This window comes from Bacillus rossius, chromosome 1 (genome assembly GCF_032445375.1).
Source record: "Bacillus rossius redtenbacheri isolate Brsri chromosome 1, Brsri_v3, whole genome shotgun sequence".
Lineage (NCBI taxonomy): Eukaryota > Metazoa > Arthropoda > Insecta > Phasmatodea > Bacillidae > Bacillus > Bacillus rossius.
Genome location: NC_086330.1, coordinates 363792845 through 363812886, shown reverse-complemented (window position 1 = coordinate 363812886; position 20042 = coordinate 363792845). Strand labels below are relative to the sequence as shown.

Below are 20042 nucleotides of genomic sequence, written 5' to 3'. Positions count from 1 at the left end.
ATTCCCCAGCCTCTGTTTAAAGGTCGGGAGACCGCTACACATAAACATTTCCGGGACTTGTTTACTACCTCACGGCAAAAGTGGTACAGTATGGTTCACGTAAATATTGGACCACTGGGAATTCCTGGGCAAAGATTAAAAATACGCTAGCCGATTTACTTTACTATTTAATGTTAAAACATTATACCAAAGTAAAAAGATGAACTTGTATAATACAATGAATTACCCAATAATATTACGTCTGTAGGTTTAAGTTGTAACAAAACATTTATATACAGATGTCCAGTAAAGTACCAATTAAGATTCTGGAGTGGAATTTTAAACACCGGACTACCTGATTTTGCCTTGTACGCAGCGACGCTGCTCAGTCAAGTGACTCATGCTCTGCCTGTGTGCTGCGTGAACACATTCCCTCCCCCACTCCCCCTGGTGTTTCTGCCCGCTCTAATCTCTACCTCTCTCCATGTTCTCGGCTCGTCTCTCCCTACCCAGCGCTTGCCGACAACCAAGTCTATCCAACATCAATCCCCAGCCGAGTCACGCTGGATAATGTCGCTGGATGGTGGGCTTTATCAGGTCCCCTGTCCGATGCTTCATTTGTGAGATGAAGCGACGTTAAGAACTAGTGTTTCAGAAAATATCACTGGGCTGGATTGGACCATAATTTGAAAACCCTACAAGATAGAGGAATAATGTACGGAGATATCTTGTTTAGAATTTTACTGCGGACATTTTCTACGCCTAGGCTTTTTTCTGCCCGATGCTTAGTTTGTTAGTTACAACGCAAAATTATCCTAATCGGCTGTCAACCATTTATTCCATTATTATTATTCATTTCTGACTGGGGGACATGGTTTGACCCGCGATATACCCGATTCTGCGATCAATCGGGGCGCGATATACCGGGAGTTTACTGTATGTACAATATGTACATATACAAAACATAAAAGTTAGTTAAATATTTTCTGGGGTGAAATTAACACTATCATCTTGCTTTTTTTTAAAAAAACGTGTCCAATTTCATCTGCTTTGGTTTCTGTACGGTACGGCCTGGTCTGCAGCCGGGCATCAACGGTAGGGCCTGGTCTGCGGCCGGGCATCAACAGTACGGCCCGGTGTTTGTTTATCTGCGTGCGCATCTCTTTCCCCTCGCATTCCAAACCACTCTTCCCCCCTCGAATTCCATACCTGACGTCGCGTCGTTTCCGAGAGTTTTTTTAGCCTGTGGCGATTTCGTGCTAACTGAAATTTACAGACGTGCTATTCGAGACTAGGGCAGTAAAATTTACATCGTGCTAACTGAATTCGCATTAATTGAAGACGTGCTATGCGAGGGATTGGTGTATTAATGATGGCTGCAGATACAAATACACACTAACATGTTCATAAGTTCTGTTCCTTAAATAAATTTATTTAAGTAATTTGGTTTCCCGTTTTAGTTTCTCCAATTTAAATTTTTTTCTGTTACCACATTAGTTTTTTTTTTTTTTTTCACGTGACATTTTAAAACAACCCGCATGCTACTACATGAGTATGTATGGATGGATGAGTGAGAGTGTTTGTGGCTGTAGTGTCAGCGAGTCGCCCCGTGTCTGTGCCGCAGGAGGAGCAGAGCGGGGAGATAGTGTTCTATCTGAAGGGGGCGGACGTGGTGATGTCCGGCATAGTGCAGTACAACGACTGGCTGGAGGAGGAGTGCGGCAACATGGCGCGGGAGGGGCTACGCACGCTGGTCGTGGCCAAGAAGACCCTCACCGAGGAGCAGTATCTCGAGTTTGAGGTGCCACTCATCCTTCTCTTTCCGACAAATACCTCTGTTCATTTTTAGTGTGGCTTATATTTCATGTTTGTACTTTCATTTTTAGTGCGTAACATTTTTTAAACATTAGTCTGGAATTACACTTGGTTTTTCTTACTGTCAAGTTTTGTCATTCGTAGCTGTATTCTCATTTCTAAAAAAATTGGGACTGGAACTATTGGCTACTTGAACTTGGTGATGGGTCGAATCCCAAGTTTCTCGATTCCGAATCTCAAAGAGTGCCGCGAATCCACCCCTCAGATCCGAATCCTGGTTTCAAGGGTCAGAAACGAAATAATGTGCAATGAATAAAATTTCTTTTAACAAAGATAAAATGCTTTTTCGTAGCACTTGTTTGTTGCTGAGATTGTTAGCAACATTTTAAATTGGTCATTTTGATAGATTTTACAGTATTTTACAATGAAAGGATAAATTAACTTATTTTTTAAGTTTTGACAATTGTTGAGTGCTTTTCCCATTGTTGTTACTATTGTCCTTATTTTTTAAGATAGAATTAACATATTTCAGTGACGCATTGATAAAAAAAAAGATATTATGTAGAGAGTATTGTGAACAAATGATTGAAGTTGACATAAGGTGCTGTGGTGTGTTCCTGCGGTCAGCAAGTGACCGGCTCGTGTTCTTCCAGAGCCGATACAACGCGGCGAGGATGAGCGTGTCGGACCGAGTGGCTCGCGTGGCTGCCGTCATCGAGAGCCTCGAGCGGGAGATGGAGCTCCTGTGCGTCACGGGCGTGGAGGACAGGCTGCAGGAACGGGTCCGGCCGACGCTCGAGCTGCTGCGAAATGCTGGGATCAAGGTAGGTACTGGTGGACTCGCTACTCTGTTTGCTTCTACCGCTGCTGCGTTGTAGGTATGATCGTCAGCCCAAAGGCCTGTTTCTTTCTCCCTCCGTAGCCCACACTGCCCGTCAGTAAGTGTGTACCTTTAGCATTGACAGGCTTGTAGTAGTGGATCAGTCTTTACTTGGCTGAAGGGTTTAGTTATTGAATAAAAAAATTTTCCACCTTCAAAATCATTATATTTTACAATTTGCAACACTGTCATGAACAAGTATGTGGGTGTCGCTTCTTGAACGTGTGTCTACTTCTTGTTGAAGGTGTGGATGCTGACAGGAGACAAGCTGGAGACTGCGACCTGCATTGCCAAAAGCTCTCGTCTCGTGTCGCGCACGCAGTCTCTGCACGTGTTCAAATCCGTGGTGACGCGCACGGACGCCCACCTCGAGCTCAACATGTTCCGCAAGAAGCAGGACTGCGCCCTCGTCATCAGCGGAGACTCGTTGGAGGTGGGTTGTCTTTATGTTTCATAAATGTGTTCCAAGCGGGTAGATAATAGTTCCATCTGAAAAATTTTAAGTTTAATATGACTGTAAACATGAAACAAACAGGATCTTAAAACAACTGTAAACTTCGTAGGAGTCAGGGTCGTTAAGTTTAATCGACTCTACGTAAAATTACTTTTGATTTAAGACTCACGGCTTTGTTTTCAAGAGACCAGAAAATGATTCCAAAGCGGGTGAAGTTGGGAGCAGTAGGGTCGCAAAGTAGTGATGTTATAGTATCTATGAAGAGGTTTAACTGTGAAGGTTAGTGAGTTGGTGAATGTTGCGCAGGTGTGCCTGCAGTACTACCAACATGAGTTCCTGGAGCTGGCGTGCGGTTGCCCGGCTGTGGTGTGCTGTCGCTGCTCCCCCACGCAGAAGGCGGAGGTTGTGCGACTCGTCAAGAGGCACACGGGCAAGCAGACGGCAGCCGTGGGCGATGGGGGCAATGACGTTTCCATGATCCAGGCCGCAGATGCAGGTAACTACTCACCGTGTTTACCTGCGGATGGGTCGCCTCCTTTGTATATATAAAAAAAAAAATAATAATAATTATTGCAGTTGAGTTTTTACATATATGTATTCAGTTAAGTCTTTACATTTATTAAAATAATGGCTGCGTGGCCACAACACAGGTTAGAAGTAAAACTTCACAGTGGCTGAGTAGGAAATTTGCAGTGTACACAGATATGTCAAACACATTACTATTGTGCTGGTAAACATATAGGTATGAGAGTGCATAATAATATGTGCTGAAGTATGGGAACATGCCATTGGGTGCTGCTTTGCCATTTGTGTTTTCGGCAAGTAATTTGATATCAAATAAAGTACAAATGAAGGTGTACACTGGAGGATAGTGATCGATGAGCTTCACTTGAACGTATTAAGGTATGAAGTACTGATATGTGAGCACGGATGGATGCAGCGAGGTGCGCGACGGCGCAGGTATCGGCATCGCGGGCAAGGAGGGCCACCAGGCCTCGCTGGCCGCGGACTTCTCGGTGCTGCAGTTCAGCCACCTGGCGCGCCTCTTGCTGGTGCACGGCCGCCGCAGCTACAAGCGCTCCGCCTCCCTCAGCCAGTTCGTGATCCACCGCGGCCTCATCATCACCACCATGCAGGCCGTCTTCAGCTCCGTCTTCTACTTCTCCTCCGTGGCCCTGTACCAGGGCTTCCTCATGGTCGGGTCAGTCATTCTACTTGTTCGCTTTCATAGGTGGTGTTTATCAAGACAATGGTTAAGCTTGGTTTACGATTGATTTCGTTAAGAATTATAACTTAACATCGAGCACACGATTAAGTCAAAACTACATTTTCCAGTTTATGATTGACATAGAAGTCCTTAATTCCAACCAATCACAGCACAAAACACATGGTCGGCCATTGTTTGAAATGGAGAAGCAGGTTTGAAATACAGCAAAACCCCTTATTTGCACTTTTCATGGGGACAAAGTAAAAAAGTGTAAAAAGCGGGAAAGTGTAAATAAAGGGAAAAGTATAAAAAGGAGTACAGTTTACCTTATTTAGAATTTTTTTCCTTTTGTTTAATAGCACATACTACAATGCAGGTACAAACACACTAACAACAAATTTTACTTTAGTATTTAATCAATTATTAATTTACCACATTTGACAAAAATAAAAAAAGAATGAAAGCCAAAATGTTTTTCTGATTACTTCCTAAAAAATAAATTTGAAATTTTCTTCTGCTTGCTTTTTTGGCTGTTCAAGGAGATTATTTGCCTCTCCAAATTATAAATACAGTTGCAACCGGCAGGGTTTATAACAAATACGGGCTACATACACATTGCTCACAGTAAAAAATTTTTTAAGAAAAGGCCGCAAATTGATGAATATTTACCGTCAATAGCGCGCCAAACGCGGAGAAAGGTCATTGTACTCGGTCAGCTGCTGTAACGACGCGGCGGTGCATGCGCACTCTATGCTCCGCCCAGACTCATGACGCCATCAGCCGCCAACCAATAGATGCGAGCTTAGCGGAAAAAAATATAAGCTCCACCTCCCGTGTACCAATTTTGTCCAGTTCTAATACCAGTTTATTGGTATACGCACCAGTTTTCTCGCTGCCGTGACATGTTCAAGTTTACGTTTATCATGATGTCTTGATACCAATAATTAATTATTTACGATCCCCAGAAATAAATGGTTAGTTTAAAAAATATGGCGTCAACTGTACAATACTTCCCAAATTATAAAAGACGTATAAAACAGTTACCAAGACACCGCTCATTTTATCTTGTGAAGTTTATGTCTCGTACCAGTATTTCGGCTAAGTTGTGACATAAATACAGTATCAGAACTTACAAGCAGCCATGTTTGTACATTCATGAGTTTACGTTTTCCCCTCGTGCATTTTAGATTGTCTCCTGCTATAATTACTCGTACTTTTACACGCCTAGGCTTAAATTATTACATGTTTAGAAATAAAAGCAACTTTTCATGTTATAAAATATGTATATTTTGCTATTTAAAATGTTCATTGCCTACTAGCTCCACGGTATTTTCTGGTTGTTTATGGTTGTTACGTGACGTAAATAGCGGGATTGATTCGATTTTTGAGACGTAATTCGCGGGAAAGTATTGTATTGGACTATATGGGAACCAAACGGGACCTGAAGAATATAGTGCAAATAACGGGAAAACGTAAATAACGGTAACGTAAATAAGGGGTTTCGCTGTAGGTTATTGACAGATGGGATATCTATTTTTCGAAATGGATGATTACAATGTGCTGTTACTATTTTCATAATGCACAGAAAGTAATGATTTATTTTAATGATACTATTATTTATAAAGTCTTATTATTTTGATTGTTATTATTATTATGAAATTTTATTATTTAATTTGTATATTGTTCGCCCGCAAAAGTTATTTAAATATATTTTTTATTAATTATGTATATCTACGAGAGCTATGCTCTATGACCTGAAATGGACTTATATGGACAGCCAATTGAGTATACCCCTCTAAGGACTAATGAACTTAACGAATAAACGATGATTTTATTCGGGGTATTACTTAAAGAAATTTTCATTGTTGGAAATTTTCGTTTTTAAATTTACCGCATTTTTGTGTTTTCAATTGTATTAATGAGTGTTATTTACGGTATTTATATTGTAAATTACGCTAACCGATTTTGGTTTCGGCCAATGAGAGGCCGTGTTTTAGATGTGAGGCGTCTAGAACATCTTAATTAATAAGAAGTTGGTTGTAAGAAGGCGTCTGATGCCGACGCAAAGGCGCGAGGCCTATTTTAAATTTGAAATATAGCTAGCTAGATTATGCCATCCGACACTCAGGATGAGCTTAAACGACGTATAAGTAAATAATGTGTAAGTTTACAAGGGCATATTCTGACGGATATGTTATTAGGAGTGAAAATCTGTAAGTAAAGATCTTGCATTTTGTATCGCCCATAGACATACCCAGCTGTATGTAATTTCTTCGTGAATCACTTCGATTTAACTACAAACTGATTAGTTTTCACGTAAAAGGTGTCAATTATTCTGAACTACGTAATGAAATGATATTTCCAAGATTTAAATTATTATTTTATTTTGTGATACCCAGAGGTGAAATGGGAGTACAAGTTTCGTGTCTCTACCATATAAACTGAGTTAAGCCAAGGCAAATACGAACCCAAATATAAACATAAATAGTAATTATACTAATTAATTGTGCTATGATTTCAAACATTTTTCTGTTATGTAAGAATGCGTCCGTAAAAACATCATTTGATTGATTTTCTGAACTTACACTAACGAACTTTTGTGAACGATTCATGTGTGCTACGTATTTTCCTGATGTTTTATTTACATAAGCGTATATCCACGAGTCATGTTCAGTATCGTTAGGATTGTTTTTCTGTGATTTTTTTATCTAATTATACAGTGAAACCCCGTATTTACGTTAACGGTATTTACGTTTTCCCGTTATTTACCTCCTTTGTTTTTGGCCCAATTTATTTTCCATAAGGCGGTATATGTCGTTTTCACGCTTGTTACGTCGGAAAAATTGCTTCATTCCCGTTATTAACGTCTCGTTCAGTGTTTACAAACACCGAAACATGGCCGCCATAGAAGAAAGATACATCAAAAGCTGCGTATGTGAATGCGTTCGTGTCGTGAACAGTGCAAGTAACCTTGCACTATTCACAGTACTTCTATTTCCACAGCTTTCCGCTACGAGCGCTGGTAGTATCATTGGCTTTAGCGGTAAATGTATTTGACACATCTTTAACTCTTTGTCGTTATTAATATCTGTGAGAAAATGGAGAAAGTGAAACAACGAAAAACTATTACCGTTGCCGATAAAATCAAAATAATTGCCAAATTCGACGAATATGTTGGATCACGTGTGGACCTTGCGAAAGAACTTTCAATCCCTGTGAGTACTCTTAACACCATCATCAAAAGCCGAGAAACCATCACTGCAAATGCCGCGCAATGTGGGCCAAGTGCTAAAAAACGTAAATATGTGAAGGACTCGAAATTCAAACAGTTGGAAGATATTCTTCTTGAGTGGTTTTCTGGTGCACGTGCCGCAAATTTACCAATAAATGGTACAATACTGAGAGAAAAAGCACGTGTTATTGCCTCTAGGCTGGGAATTCAAGATTTCTCAGCTTCCAATGGATGGATTGATCGGTTTAAGCAGCGTCACAATATTGTTTACAAGGTGGTTTGTGGCGAAAGCAAAAGTGTGGATGTGGAGACTGTGGAACATTGGAAGGAAATTCTACAGGAAAAAATTGCTGGGTTCGACCCGAAAAATGTTTTCAATGCCGACGAAACAGGGTTGTTTTTCAATGTTCTACCAGACAAAACCTTTAGTTTTAAAGGGGAAACGTGTCACGGAGGTAAGCTCAGCAAGCAACGGATTACTGTGTTATTGCTTACCAATGCAGATGGAAGTGAAAAATTCCCTCTTTATGTCATTGGCAAAGTGAGGAAACCTCGATGTTTTAAAAACATCAAGTCACTCCCAACAAAGTACGAAGCAAACACCAAAGCCTGGATGACCAATGCTTTGTTTCAGAGCCAGTTGCATGCATTTGATTCAAAAATGGCTTTGCAAAATAGGAAAGTTCTTCTTTTCATAGATCAGTGCTCTGCTCACAAAGCAACCATCCAGCTTCGCAACACTGATATTGTCTTCTTCCCAGCAAACTGCACGAGTGAGCTACAGCCCCTTGACTTGGGTATCATTCAGGCATTCAAGTTTTTGTACCGCAGATACCTAGTTTCAAGGGCAGTAACAATGCTTGATGTTGGAAAAGACCCTTCTTTGATGAAGATAAATCTGCTGACTGCATTGCATTTTAGTGCAAGAGCCTGGAAAGAAGTGAAAACATCAACTATTCAAAACTGCTTTGCAAAAGCTGGATTTGTGTTCCCAGAAAAGCCTTACACTCTCAGTGAAGAAGATTACAGTGACATTGAAGATTTTGAAGGACATGAGAGGGTGTTGCAGGAGAAAATATTTCAAGATTACGTGGATGTGGACAGTCAGGTGATCACTTCGGAAGTGCAATGTATAGAAGATATTGTAGAAAGCCATGTCAGTACTTCTCAACAGGATACTGACGAAGATGATGATGATGATGAAGAAGTGACAACACCCACGAGTAAAGATGCTCTTGCTGCTCTTCAAACTCTGCGAGACTACATTGGAGTATCTGCTGGTGAAAACTGTGATGGTGTTTTTGATAATTTTTATACTTTAGAGAAGCAGATCATGTGCATGAACACTCAAAGATGCAAGCAAACCAAGATTTCTGATTATTTTACAAAGAAATAGACCTAAGTTAGGCATGAAAGTTTTTGCACATAAGCCTACAAAACTTTTTTATGGTAACATTTTATCATGGCACACATTGCTTCAGTGTTGTATTCACACAATTTTATAAGTTATATGTTGTAAATTTATTTTGGTTTACATAGGCCTAATGAAGGATTTTTTTAAGATATTTCGTTCACTGTGTCTTTTTTTGATGTCTCTGACTACTGAAGTAAAAGGAGTGCATTAAACCAGGTATGTTACATTTTAAAAATATGTTTCCCTCAATTTACATTTTCCTGGTATTTACACTTTTTGACTCTGTTCCCCTGAAAAGTGTAAATAAGGGGTTTCACTGTATTAATATTGATTTTTATCTCTACACCTATGTTAGTTGTCCCTGATGAATAGCCATTTTATTCTTAATAATAAAAACCTGAATTTTATCCCTATGTGTTGATATATGTTACCTAGCTACCTGTGTCCAAGAGTGTGTGTTTTATGATAAATAACATTTTATGCATGTTTCTAAGGGTCAGAGTACAATAGCATAACAGTACCATTGACATATATATATATATATATATATATATATATATATATATATATATATATATATATATATATATATATATATAATTTTTTTTGAAAAATAGTGACAGCCAGTGTATATCGTCCCGACAACACACACACAACAAAAGGGTCTATTTATAAATCAACGAGTATTAATGGTACTGGCGCCAGCAGTAAGCATACACCAACAAGTTTAGCAGCAGTACAGTATAACAAATTACAAATATACGAATTCTAACCAAAAATACTGCCTCGCTCGGTACAATACCAAGACATAAACTTCCGGTTTGTTGTGATTGGTCGCTTCCCTTAAGTCTTAACGAAAAATATAAAATTTAACCATTTCTGTTAAGTCTTAAGTCATCATATGGTTTGCACACAACCCGTCAAAATTCACACACGACAATCATAAACCATTCCACTAGTTTACATAGTCATATGGTAAGTACACGACTAAGTCTTAATTCTTAATTTTCAATCGTAAACCCACCTTTATGGGTACGGTACACTACGGTAGTTCTGGCTCATGTTCGGGGTCATGGTTTTTGGTTTTCTTTTTTATGTGAACTGAAATATGTTCTTGTTGCATGACTTAATTAATTTAAATTGTTTGGCGTGCTTTGTGTACTCTGTGTTTTTTAACTTAACGTACTTTCCGTGCAACATGTTTTGTTTTTATGAAAACCTTAACCTAAACTAAATACTTTACTCACATAAAAATCAATTGTATTTTTACTTTTCAAAATTCGGTTTTAGCATAAAAGGTGCGATGATTTTGTGATATAACATGGTATATAGTTTTTAAATATTAAGTAGAGTGTTAAGTCAGTGCCATCTGGTGATTCTGTTTCAGATACGCAACTGTGTACACAATGTTTCCTGTGTTCTCGTTGGTCTTGGACAAGGATGTTTCTGGGAAAATAGCGCTCATGTACCCGGAGCTGTACAAGGAGCTGAGCAAAGGCCGTTCACTTTCGTTCAAGACGTTCTTCATGTGGGTGCTGATCAGCATCTACCAGGGCGGGGTGATCATGTACGGAGCGCTGGTGCTCTTCGAAGACGAGTTCATCCACATCGTGGCCATCAGCTTCACCGCGCTCATCCTGACGGAACTGATCATGGTGGCTCTGACCATCAGGACCTGGCACTACATCATGATACTGGCGGAGCTCATCAGTCTAGCTCTCTACATACTCTCCCTCATCGTCCTCAAGGACTTCTTCGGTGAGCACAGCCGTCCTGTTACTGTGTCCCCGGGTATTCATATACTCTCTCTTTCCAGTGCATATCATCTTCTATTAGTGCTGTCCTTGTTTCACTGTGCTCTGTTGCCAGAATACCCAAATAGCACAAACGGTTTAGACCTAACTTTAAAAATTTAAAAAATGTATGAAAAATATTATTTTTCAAAATACAATTTTGTGTATTTTATCAGGAGCATCATCTTAGTTGTATTGAATTGTTACTTTTAAGAAAATTGAAAGATGCCATCTTGGTTTCAACAGTTTATGCCATAAAGTTTTTTTTTATATATGATCTGATATTAAAATTTAGGCTCTGTTTGACTATAGCACTAATAATGAAATATTTTGGTTTTAATAGTGACCGACTGCTTTAAAAATTTTTTTCCTGTTAAATAATTTGTGCTTAGAAATGATACTTTTTTTCTCTTTAGAATGAATGAAACTTTAATAATACTGTTAAAAGTCACTATTTTATAGCATTAGAAAAATCAAAAATAGAAAAATTAAAAAATATATATATATATATATATAAACTAGTTATAATTATTGATCCTATAAGAATAAGAATTTCAATGTAAACAAGCCGTCGGCAGGGAAAAACCAAGTGACGAATACCGTATTTACTCGCGTAAAGGCCCCGCCCGCGTTTTGTAAACATTTTTGAGAAAAAATTTAAAAACGTGTTTTTCTGGGTTTATCTGAGGGCAGGGCAGCTTGGTATGCATCAAACAACAAGCCATGTATTGTGACCGGCGGGAGGTGATTTTGTAAGCGGCAGTGATACAGAGACTGGTATTATAGTTTGTCCGTTCTCAGTAGGACCGTCGTGAGGCATGCCAGACGTAAGCAGTTAATCCTATCTCAAACGACATAAAGATAAAGAAAGCTGGACTCGCGCGCTGCCGCTGTGTTGATGTGGAGTGTTGTAGAAGAAGAGGGGAAGTGAAGGAGGAAGGGAAGTGGGTCAAGGATTCTAACACTCCTTTGTCTGGTTGGCTGGCTAGCTGGCAGGAGGGAGGTTAAGCCACGCCTCTGCCTCTCTCCCCTCCTGACACAGCGCTGCCTCTGCGTCTCTCCCCCCCTGTTCTAGCGCTGCCTCTCCCCCCTGCGGAGTCGTTGCCTCTCTTTCTCCCTCCTGCCGCGTCGCTGCCTCCCCCGCCTTCATCATTCGAACAAAGACGCACGACTTGAAAAGAATATATTTTTTCCTCCAAATTCGCGTATAGGCCTCCTCCCCTTTTTTGGAGTCAAAATTTGGGAAAAAAGAGGGGCCTTTACGCTAGTAAATACGGTAAATTGATTACAGTCAGTAATTTCCGACGAAATTGCACTGTGGCGCTGTGGATGCGATTATACCTAGGCCAAGATCCAGGTCAGCAGTGGATGTCATTTGCTCTGTACTGCAAGCCAAGCATGAGACCAACTGTGGCATTAATAGATTATAGATCTTATTTATTTATTTATTTTTTTAATTGTTTCTCTTAGGGTTTTTGTAAGAAGTAGTTCAAGATATGTGATTTTCACAATGTTAAGAGTTCAATGAATGTTTAGGGCCTACGTGTTTAATTCTAAACAAATACATTAAACAAAATTGTTTGTTTTACTGTACATTTTTTGATGCAGGTGAAAAAAATGGCATTGGCAATCATTCCCAACTATAACATATACAAAACAACACAGGTGTTAATTACTGCAAAAGCGTTGATAATGAGTGAGTGACTCAGAAAACTAACTTTTGAAATTAAGTAACCTCAACAGGTGAATATGGCAACCTCAAGTAAAAATTTTTTTTATAAAAGTTATAACAGAGACCCCTTCAGAATTAAAAAAAAGTTTATTCAATATGGTGAGTTCTATAAGTAAAATCATATCAGGTGAAGTCCATTGCACGTGTTTTCTTCTACGAAATGAGGTTTTATTATGTAAATAACAATTTGTTTTAGTAGGTGTACGTTTTAAGATTAAAATGACACACATTTACAGCCTCCATTTTCAACACAAGCGGATCTGCAGGATTATTTGATTCTGGAAGGTCAAGGAAATTTGTTGATTCAGGTCTGGAAAACCTGGAATTTCAGGAAATTTTGAAATTCCAAGCTTGTAGCAACGATGGTATATTTATTCAATGTAATTTATTCACTACAATGCACTGTTTTCCAGATACGTTTGACCAGAAAGTCGTGAAAACTCAAAATTTGTAAAATGAGAGCCTATGTGTAAAAGATGAAAAAATATATAAAATCAAGTTTCAACTTAAAAGCATCACAAATCGCATTATTTTTTGAGAATGAGGCAATCACAAATTTTTCAGCCTTCTACTGATAGTTTATTAGCAGAGAAAATTGTGGTAGACCATACAATTTTCTGGTTATCTTTTAAACGAATGTAGCACTATTTGCTTTGATGATGACTGTATGCTTTATTTAATCATGCCAACGTGTACATAATTACTCACTTTTTTAATTCCCTGAGCATTTGCTTATTTTTCAAAGTCACTCCTTAACTTTCTGTAAAACTAGTGCACTCCTGTTGCTAATATCATTTCAACCACTAGAGTTAGCCTAATCTAGAGGTTAGTCATATTGTTATTTCTTTAAAATTTAAATCTCCGTGTGATTTCTTCATCACCACATAATTAAGTTCCTGCTCTCTTACTCATTTTGGGCTAATCAAATTAAAAGTGTAAGACACTGTTATATTTAAGGATAACAAATATTTTATGAACATGATCTCTGTTTTAGATGCCAATTTCATCCAGACAACAGACTTCCTGTGGAAGGTTTTGGTGATTACGCTTGTGAGCTGTTTACCACTCTACATCTTGAAGTTCCTTAGGAAAAAATTCTCCCCTCCCAGTTACTCGAAGCTGTCGTAATGTAAGTTGCATCAGAGAGCTTCAGCATCTTTTATCGCCGTTGTTGGCATGCTGGCAACACTGACCCGTTTCGTTGTGTCCCTAGTGAGCTGTTGACCGTGAATCGTGATGGTGTTTTGAGTGTGTGAGGCCCCAGCCCCAATGACAGTTCCATTTAATTTTTTTTTTTTAAACTGTCAATGAAAAGCTTGTAGTTGAATTTTGCAACTAAAAAGTGCTAGTTGCGTCACTACATTCAATCTTCAGGAAATGCCAACGAAGTAGCGTGTATTCTACTTGTGCGCTGGGGGGTTAGCCTCTATCCATGCCACACCCCAGAAGACTTATTTTAATTTCAGCCATTTATTTTTTTCTCTTCAGTTTTTTTCTCATTAAATTCAGATATTTATAACTGAATCTAATAACTACACATTAGAATTTATCAGCATTATAATGAAAGAAATAGACTGCCTAAATGACATTCAGGAAAGATTTGAACAGAAGATTTTTTTTTTTAAAGTTATGGAATGTTAGAATATTTTTGTGTGTGTTGTACTGAAATGGTCTCTGTAAAATGATAACATCTATTTAATTGTTTAATATCTTTGTATTTTAAATTTTGAGTATTTTATAATTATACTTGGGCTGTATACATTTTTTTTTATTATTATTTAATTAGATCAAAACAAATAAGGACATAGATAAGTAATTATTTAGTTTTGCGGTTACTTTTTTTTTTTTATAAACTGTACGCATGAATTTAAAAAACTTCATCCCCTTATAAATCCACAAGTTAATGTTACTTGTACTAAATTACTTATGTAGCATTTACAACTTGGCAACATGTTTATTACCAGTTATTTTGTAATAATTAGTATGAGCTTTCTGCTAAAATATACTGTTTGCCTTCTGGCTAAAATATGCTATTTGCCCATAACTTGAATCCACACATTTTCAGGAAAATAATATTTACAAAATTGGATCACTGCCTGTACTTTAAAAGAAACAAAAGTAGAGTCACTTTCAGCCTGTTTTTGCCTGACCAATGTGTATGCTGCACTGAATAAATCATCCTTGCGTAGATGTCTGGCTGGCCTTTAATAATGTGTGAGGCTAGCATATAATAATTGTATTCTCGCACTCTTCATAACTTAAACCTTCCTTCTCTGTAGTGGCCTTTTTTACTCTCTTAGTACAGTAGAACCTCATTAAGTCAGCCCTCTTACTTAGCTCCGATAACTCGGAAAGATTTTGAGTAACAAATGAAAGGTAAAGCTTAAAAGAAAGTCTTGCGTGAGAATTGCAGGCAAAGTTTTTGGTTTGATTGGTGCATACAGTCTTTAACTGCACTGTACATCAAGCACCTGTTATCTGGGACTGTACATGATGATATTGTCTGAGCCTCATTCTCAAACAAAAGTATGTGTAATTGTGCAGCTCATTAGGGGTACTCCCCACTAATGCTTTTCTAAGGAGTATACTTTAATATACACATTTTTGTTGAGTGATCTCAGCATGTTTGTAAGTTGTAAAATATGTTTGCCTATTTTTGTTCAGTATAAACATACTTTTTTGTAAATATTTGTTGTACTTTGATTTTGCTACCTTATATCCGCTGCAGTCCCAATTAATCTGACTTGACGAGGTTCTTCGTACAATAAAGAAATTTTTATTTTGTAACTAAAATTCATTCATTTCTAATTTTTGATGAAGAATAATTGAGTTGATACATACATAATTAAAGTAAATTGGAAGCCAATTTTTTGTCAAAACACAGGTGTATTATAGTATTGTACCTAATTTCTTAAGGTTGCAAATCAAAAGTTTAGGTGGTTATGTTGTTTTATTGTCCCAATGTTATAATAAGCAAGTTAAGTAAGCATTCTAATGATTGTAATGCAGGTTGTGAGTTGGTATGTGGGATCTATTGTAGTTAAGATATCCTGGTGTGTGATTTAAATGTACACAAGACCCTGAATATTTGTGCCTTTCATTGCACCCTTAATTTTTTAAGAATTTTGTTGTTAGTGTGTCGGAGTTTACGAAAACATTAAAAAATATCAGTGTTAATATAATTAGCCTTGAAAAACAAGTAATTTTTTTTTAAATTTAGTTAATGCACATATTTTAAATATTACACTTTTTTTAAGGAGCTGCCTTTTGAGAGTATAAGTACATTTTTTTCTCTGTGGTTGGTAAATAAATGTAACAATTTTTCTAATAATTTTAATATTCCTGATAAACTGTATTACTAAAACTATAAAAAGCATGGTTTTTAGATAAATGTTAAGGTGGCAAAATGAAATTAATGTAAATCTTAACATATTTTGCATTTCAATGATTTTTTTTTTTGCTTGCCTTTAAATTCTGCAAAATCTATAACATTTTAAGTATTTCAATATATTCAATATACAATATATTTTGTATCAAGCTATACTGTATGTGTAAAAGTAAGTATTGCTGTTAAACTGTTTTTTACTGCAGGAAGATGAATACTTTTAAATTGTATTTCACATAGGCAAGGCTGCTTTGTTTAAAAACTTAATAACTGTTAACATAAAATCTATCAGTTTGCTTTATTTTGGAGAGGGAGTATTAAATTATTTGCAATTTCATTATGCTTTTAAAAAACTGATGGTACCTGTTACAGTTTTTTTTCCAGTAATACTAGTAATCACAGTTTGAACAGAAGTTCTAAAATAAATTATTTTAATAAGTATTAAAACAATTTATTTTAGAAAAGTTATCATCAAAATTTAGGAACAATATCAAAAAATGTTTTTCTGTTTAAGTCAGATTGCAGATGTGCCAGAATCAAGAGGAACTAAATTATCGTTATAACCTACTAACTATAATCGCCAGCATACAAACTAATACGTGTGCGATCATGTCACTTGTTCTTTCATAGTAGGTTCGTTACGCTGGTCTGCCATGAGGTTGTATATTTATTCTTGAATTACTTTGCTTATTATCTTTTTTATATTTTAGTGTAAATTAAAATGAAACAATACCTATAATGTATTCTTTTTTATTCTTCAACATACTATACAAACACAGCAGTGGTAGGCAAGGAGAAAATGGATAATTTTTTCATTACTTTGGACCTAAGTGAGTCAGCATGATTACATTAAATAAGTTTATTCGCAGATTAATAGCTAATATAATCACTCAATGGCTTGTCTATCAGGTAATGTGGTGATTATTGAACGTAAAATGCCGTGTTATTTGGTTGTGAGGTTTAAGTGTCGTTCATTTTGTCTCCTCAGATTATTAATAAAACATTTAACATGTTAAACACACAAAAAATTGCAGATTGATTTTTTGCCCATGTCATTTCATAACTCATTTACATATTTAGGAAGAGTTTGGGCATGAACATTGATGGTGCGTAGGAGTCATATCTGGTGTTTGATGGCATTGTTTTATAAAGCAAGTGTATAAAGTTTGGAAGAAGAAAAAATGAAATGTGTGATTTGATATGATATAACATACCTAAATAATAATAATAAAAAAAAACAATCTGTTAAAGTGAGATTGTTTTTATGGCAGTCAACTTTTTTTAAGTATGAAACTGTTGACCTTTCAATTTTTTTTAGCATTTGGTTTTTTAATCCATAAATTTCTGAGTTTATTTTTCCTTCTTGAACAGATGTGCAGCTTCTAGACAAATCAAAACCAATGGTAACTATCGTGCTAGGAGACTTAAAACAAAGTCACTACTCAGGTACATAATTATTTTAGCATTTAAATTTTACAGTATGTACCTATGTAATTATATTTATCCCTCACTTTACTTTGCTCAAATGGAAAGTTTCATTTTCTCATTTAATAGTGCTTTTTTACATTTCCCCCCCCCCCCCCCCCCCTCCCTTTTGAAGTTATTCAAAATTTGTATTTCAAGGTGGAAAATGGTGCTATTTAAGCAGTTTTATTATCTAAAAATTGATTACACAGCACTTTCTTTGCCCCTGTTTGCCCCCACTTAAGGTTTTGGGGGGGGGGGGGGCAAAATACTCTTGGCCCCCCCCCCCCCCCCTTGTTGCGCCCCTGGTCGTAATGAAAGCAAACAAATTTTTTTAAAAGCAGTTTTAATTGATTTACAACTTTTTGAGTAACATCCAGTGTGTGTGTGTTGTAGTTGGCTGCATATTTACAATGTATTACACTGAAGTGTTGTCTTTGTTATAACTTACATATCATGATTAATGATGAGTTTTGTTTGATGGTGGAAACATTGCTAGGAACATGTCGCTGGAGTATTTTGTAATTGTAAATGCATGTTGTAATTCTTCTGCCAAAGATGTATAATTTACTATTTTATTTATACTTTTTTACTTTGGATTATTGTATAATTTATTGCCTTTTCTCCTTTGTGATAATCAAAAAATTGCATCTAAGATTACACTACAGTGAAAATTCACTTCAAAGTAGTACCTTGCTAGTGTGTCTCCCTTAAAAGTATGTATATAATTTCAGATTCCTATAAGTTGTATTCATTCGGTAACAGTTCAACGTAAACAAAGTGCCAAATTTGTGGGTTTTTCAGGTACCTTGTAATGGAATTTCACTGTATGTATGTACTTAGTTATGCTATGTTCTCTAGCCTAATTGGTGATCTGTGTGCTCACTAAAGTAACTATTTAAAATGCACTTTGAGAACTGCATATAACAACTGTTAACTGCAATGTACATATGTTTGAGTTTATATAATTACAATAATAAAATACTAGATTTTTTCCTTCACAAAACTGTAGTTTTATTTTTGTATTAGTATGTAAATCTATCTTCAACTGCATAGGCAACTTGAAAAAGCCTTTATTATTTTCTGAAATCAAAAAGCCAAGAGTTTAGTTTATCACTGATAGAAAAAATTCATTGACTTCAATTTTTTGATGATTAAGTATCCAAGCTCTCTCCCTTCACGTAATCATTCAGCTGAAACATTTTGTTCTATTTCCATGTAAAGTTCGTCATCCTCTTAGGGGCCAGAAGAAATATCCACATCAGGATATTTTGACACAAACATGTTCAATACATTTTAATAGACAGTAATCTCTTTGAAGCCCCAGCTATTGACTTTAATTTTCAACATGCCTAGATACTGTTACCGTGTTTTATCATATAATCATCACACATTTTATACTAAAATAATATTTGAAAAGTAGGGGTGTGACGATTATGTGAAAAAAGCATTTTTTGTTAGGTAAAGTTATTCATAAAAACCAAACCTATCCAAGGAAAGTACGTTCATTTAAAAAGTAGAGTATTCAAAAACACGCCAAACAATTTAAATTAATAAGTCATGCAACAAAAAATTTTTGTTCAACTTTAAATAGAGAAATAAAAAGTGTAACACGAACGTGAGTTGGAGCACATAACTATCATAGTACACACCACGAGGAAGCAGGGGTTATCAAATATACTTACAACTCGGCACCAGACAGCACGCGCTTTGCATGCAATCGATGAGCTACCGTATTTACTCGCATAAAGGCCCCCCCCTTTTTTTTCCAAATTTTCGACTCCAAAAAAGGGGAGGGGGCCTATACGTGAATTTGGAGGAAAAAATACTTTTTTTTTCAGGTATGAAAAACTAACATTTAATAAAAGCAAAATGAAATACCGCCACAACTTATTTAAACGCCAATTAAATTTTGATTAAATGAAACAGCTGGCGGAACGACTGGCAAGTCGTGCGTCTTTGTTCTAATGAGGGAGGGTGGGGGAGGCAGCGACGCGGCAGGAGGGAGAGAGAGGCAGCGAGTCCGCAGGGGGGAGAGGCAGAGGCAGCGCTGATGCAGGGGGGAAGAGAGGCAGAGGCGTGGCTTAACCTCCCTCCTGCCAGCTAGCCAGCCAACCAGACAAAGGAGTGTAGGTACCTGCTCCACCCACTTCCCTTCCTCCTTCACTTCTCCTCTTCTTCGACAACACTGCACATCAACACAAGCGCGCAAGTCCAGCTTTTTTTATCTTTATGTCGTTTGAGATACGACTAACTGCCTACGTCTGTCACGCCTCACAACAGTCCTACTGAGAGCGGACAAACTATAATACCAGTCACTGTATCACTGCCGCTCACAATACATGGCTTGCTGTTTGATGCATGCCAAGCTGCCCTGCCCTATGATAAACCCAGAAAAACATGTTTTGAAATTTTTTCTCAAAAATGTTTATAAAAAAGGAGGGGTGGGGGGGGGGGGGGGCGTATACGGTATCTATCGATATTTGACTACGTGCGCGCGCGCTCTATACTAGAAACAACATAACCAAACATAACGATGCCAACTAGTGCTAGCTATATTTTTATAAGCTGTACACAGTGGCGATGACGAAAAAATAAAAGTTATAACATTTGAAAACATCTTTAAAAGAAAATTTACTCATCAGACAACTTTGTATTTGTGTTAATTAAATAAGTAAGCCGTAACA

The 20042-nt window shown here is 37.0% G+C and overlaps 1 protein-coding gene across 4 annotated transcripts in view; it reads left to right on the top strand.

Annotated features, from left to right (window-relative positions):
* Nucleotides 1–18380, top strand: part of LOC134528339 (probable phospholipid-transporting ATPase IIB) — a 58522-nt gene extending 40142 nt beyond the window's left edge. For all 4 annotated transcript variants that reach the window (XM_063361885.1, XM_063361884.1, XM_063361887.1 and 1 more), the window contains exons 11-17: nt 1604–1780; nt 2448–2618; nt 2919–3107; nt 3435–3624; nt 4089–4329; nt 10369–10739; nt 13501–18380. In XM_063361885.1, the coding sequence (XP_063217955.1) occupies nt 1604–1780; nt 2448–2618; nt 2919–3107; nt 3435–3624; nt 4089–4329; nt 10369–10739; nt 13501–13634 (1473 nt within the window). In that variant the 3' untranslated portion in view covers nt 13635–18380. The remainder of the gene's footprint in view (nt 1–1603; nt 1781–2447; nt 2619–2918; nt 3108–3434; nt 3625–4088; nt 4330–10368; nt 10740–13500) is intronic.
* The last annotated feature ends 1662 nt before the right edge of the window (nt 18381–20042 follow it).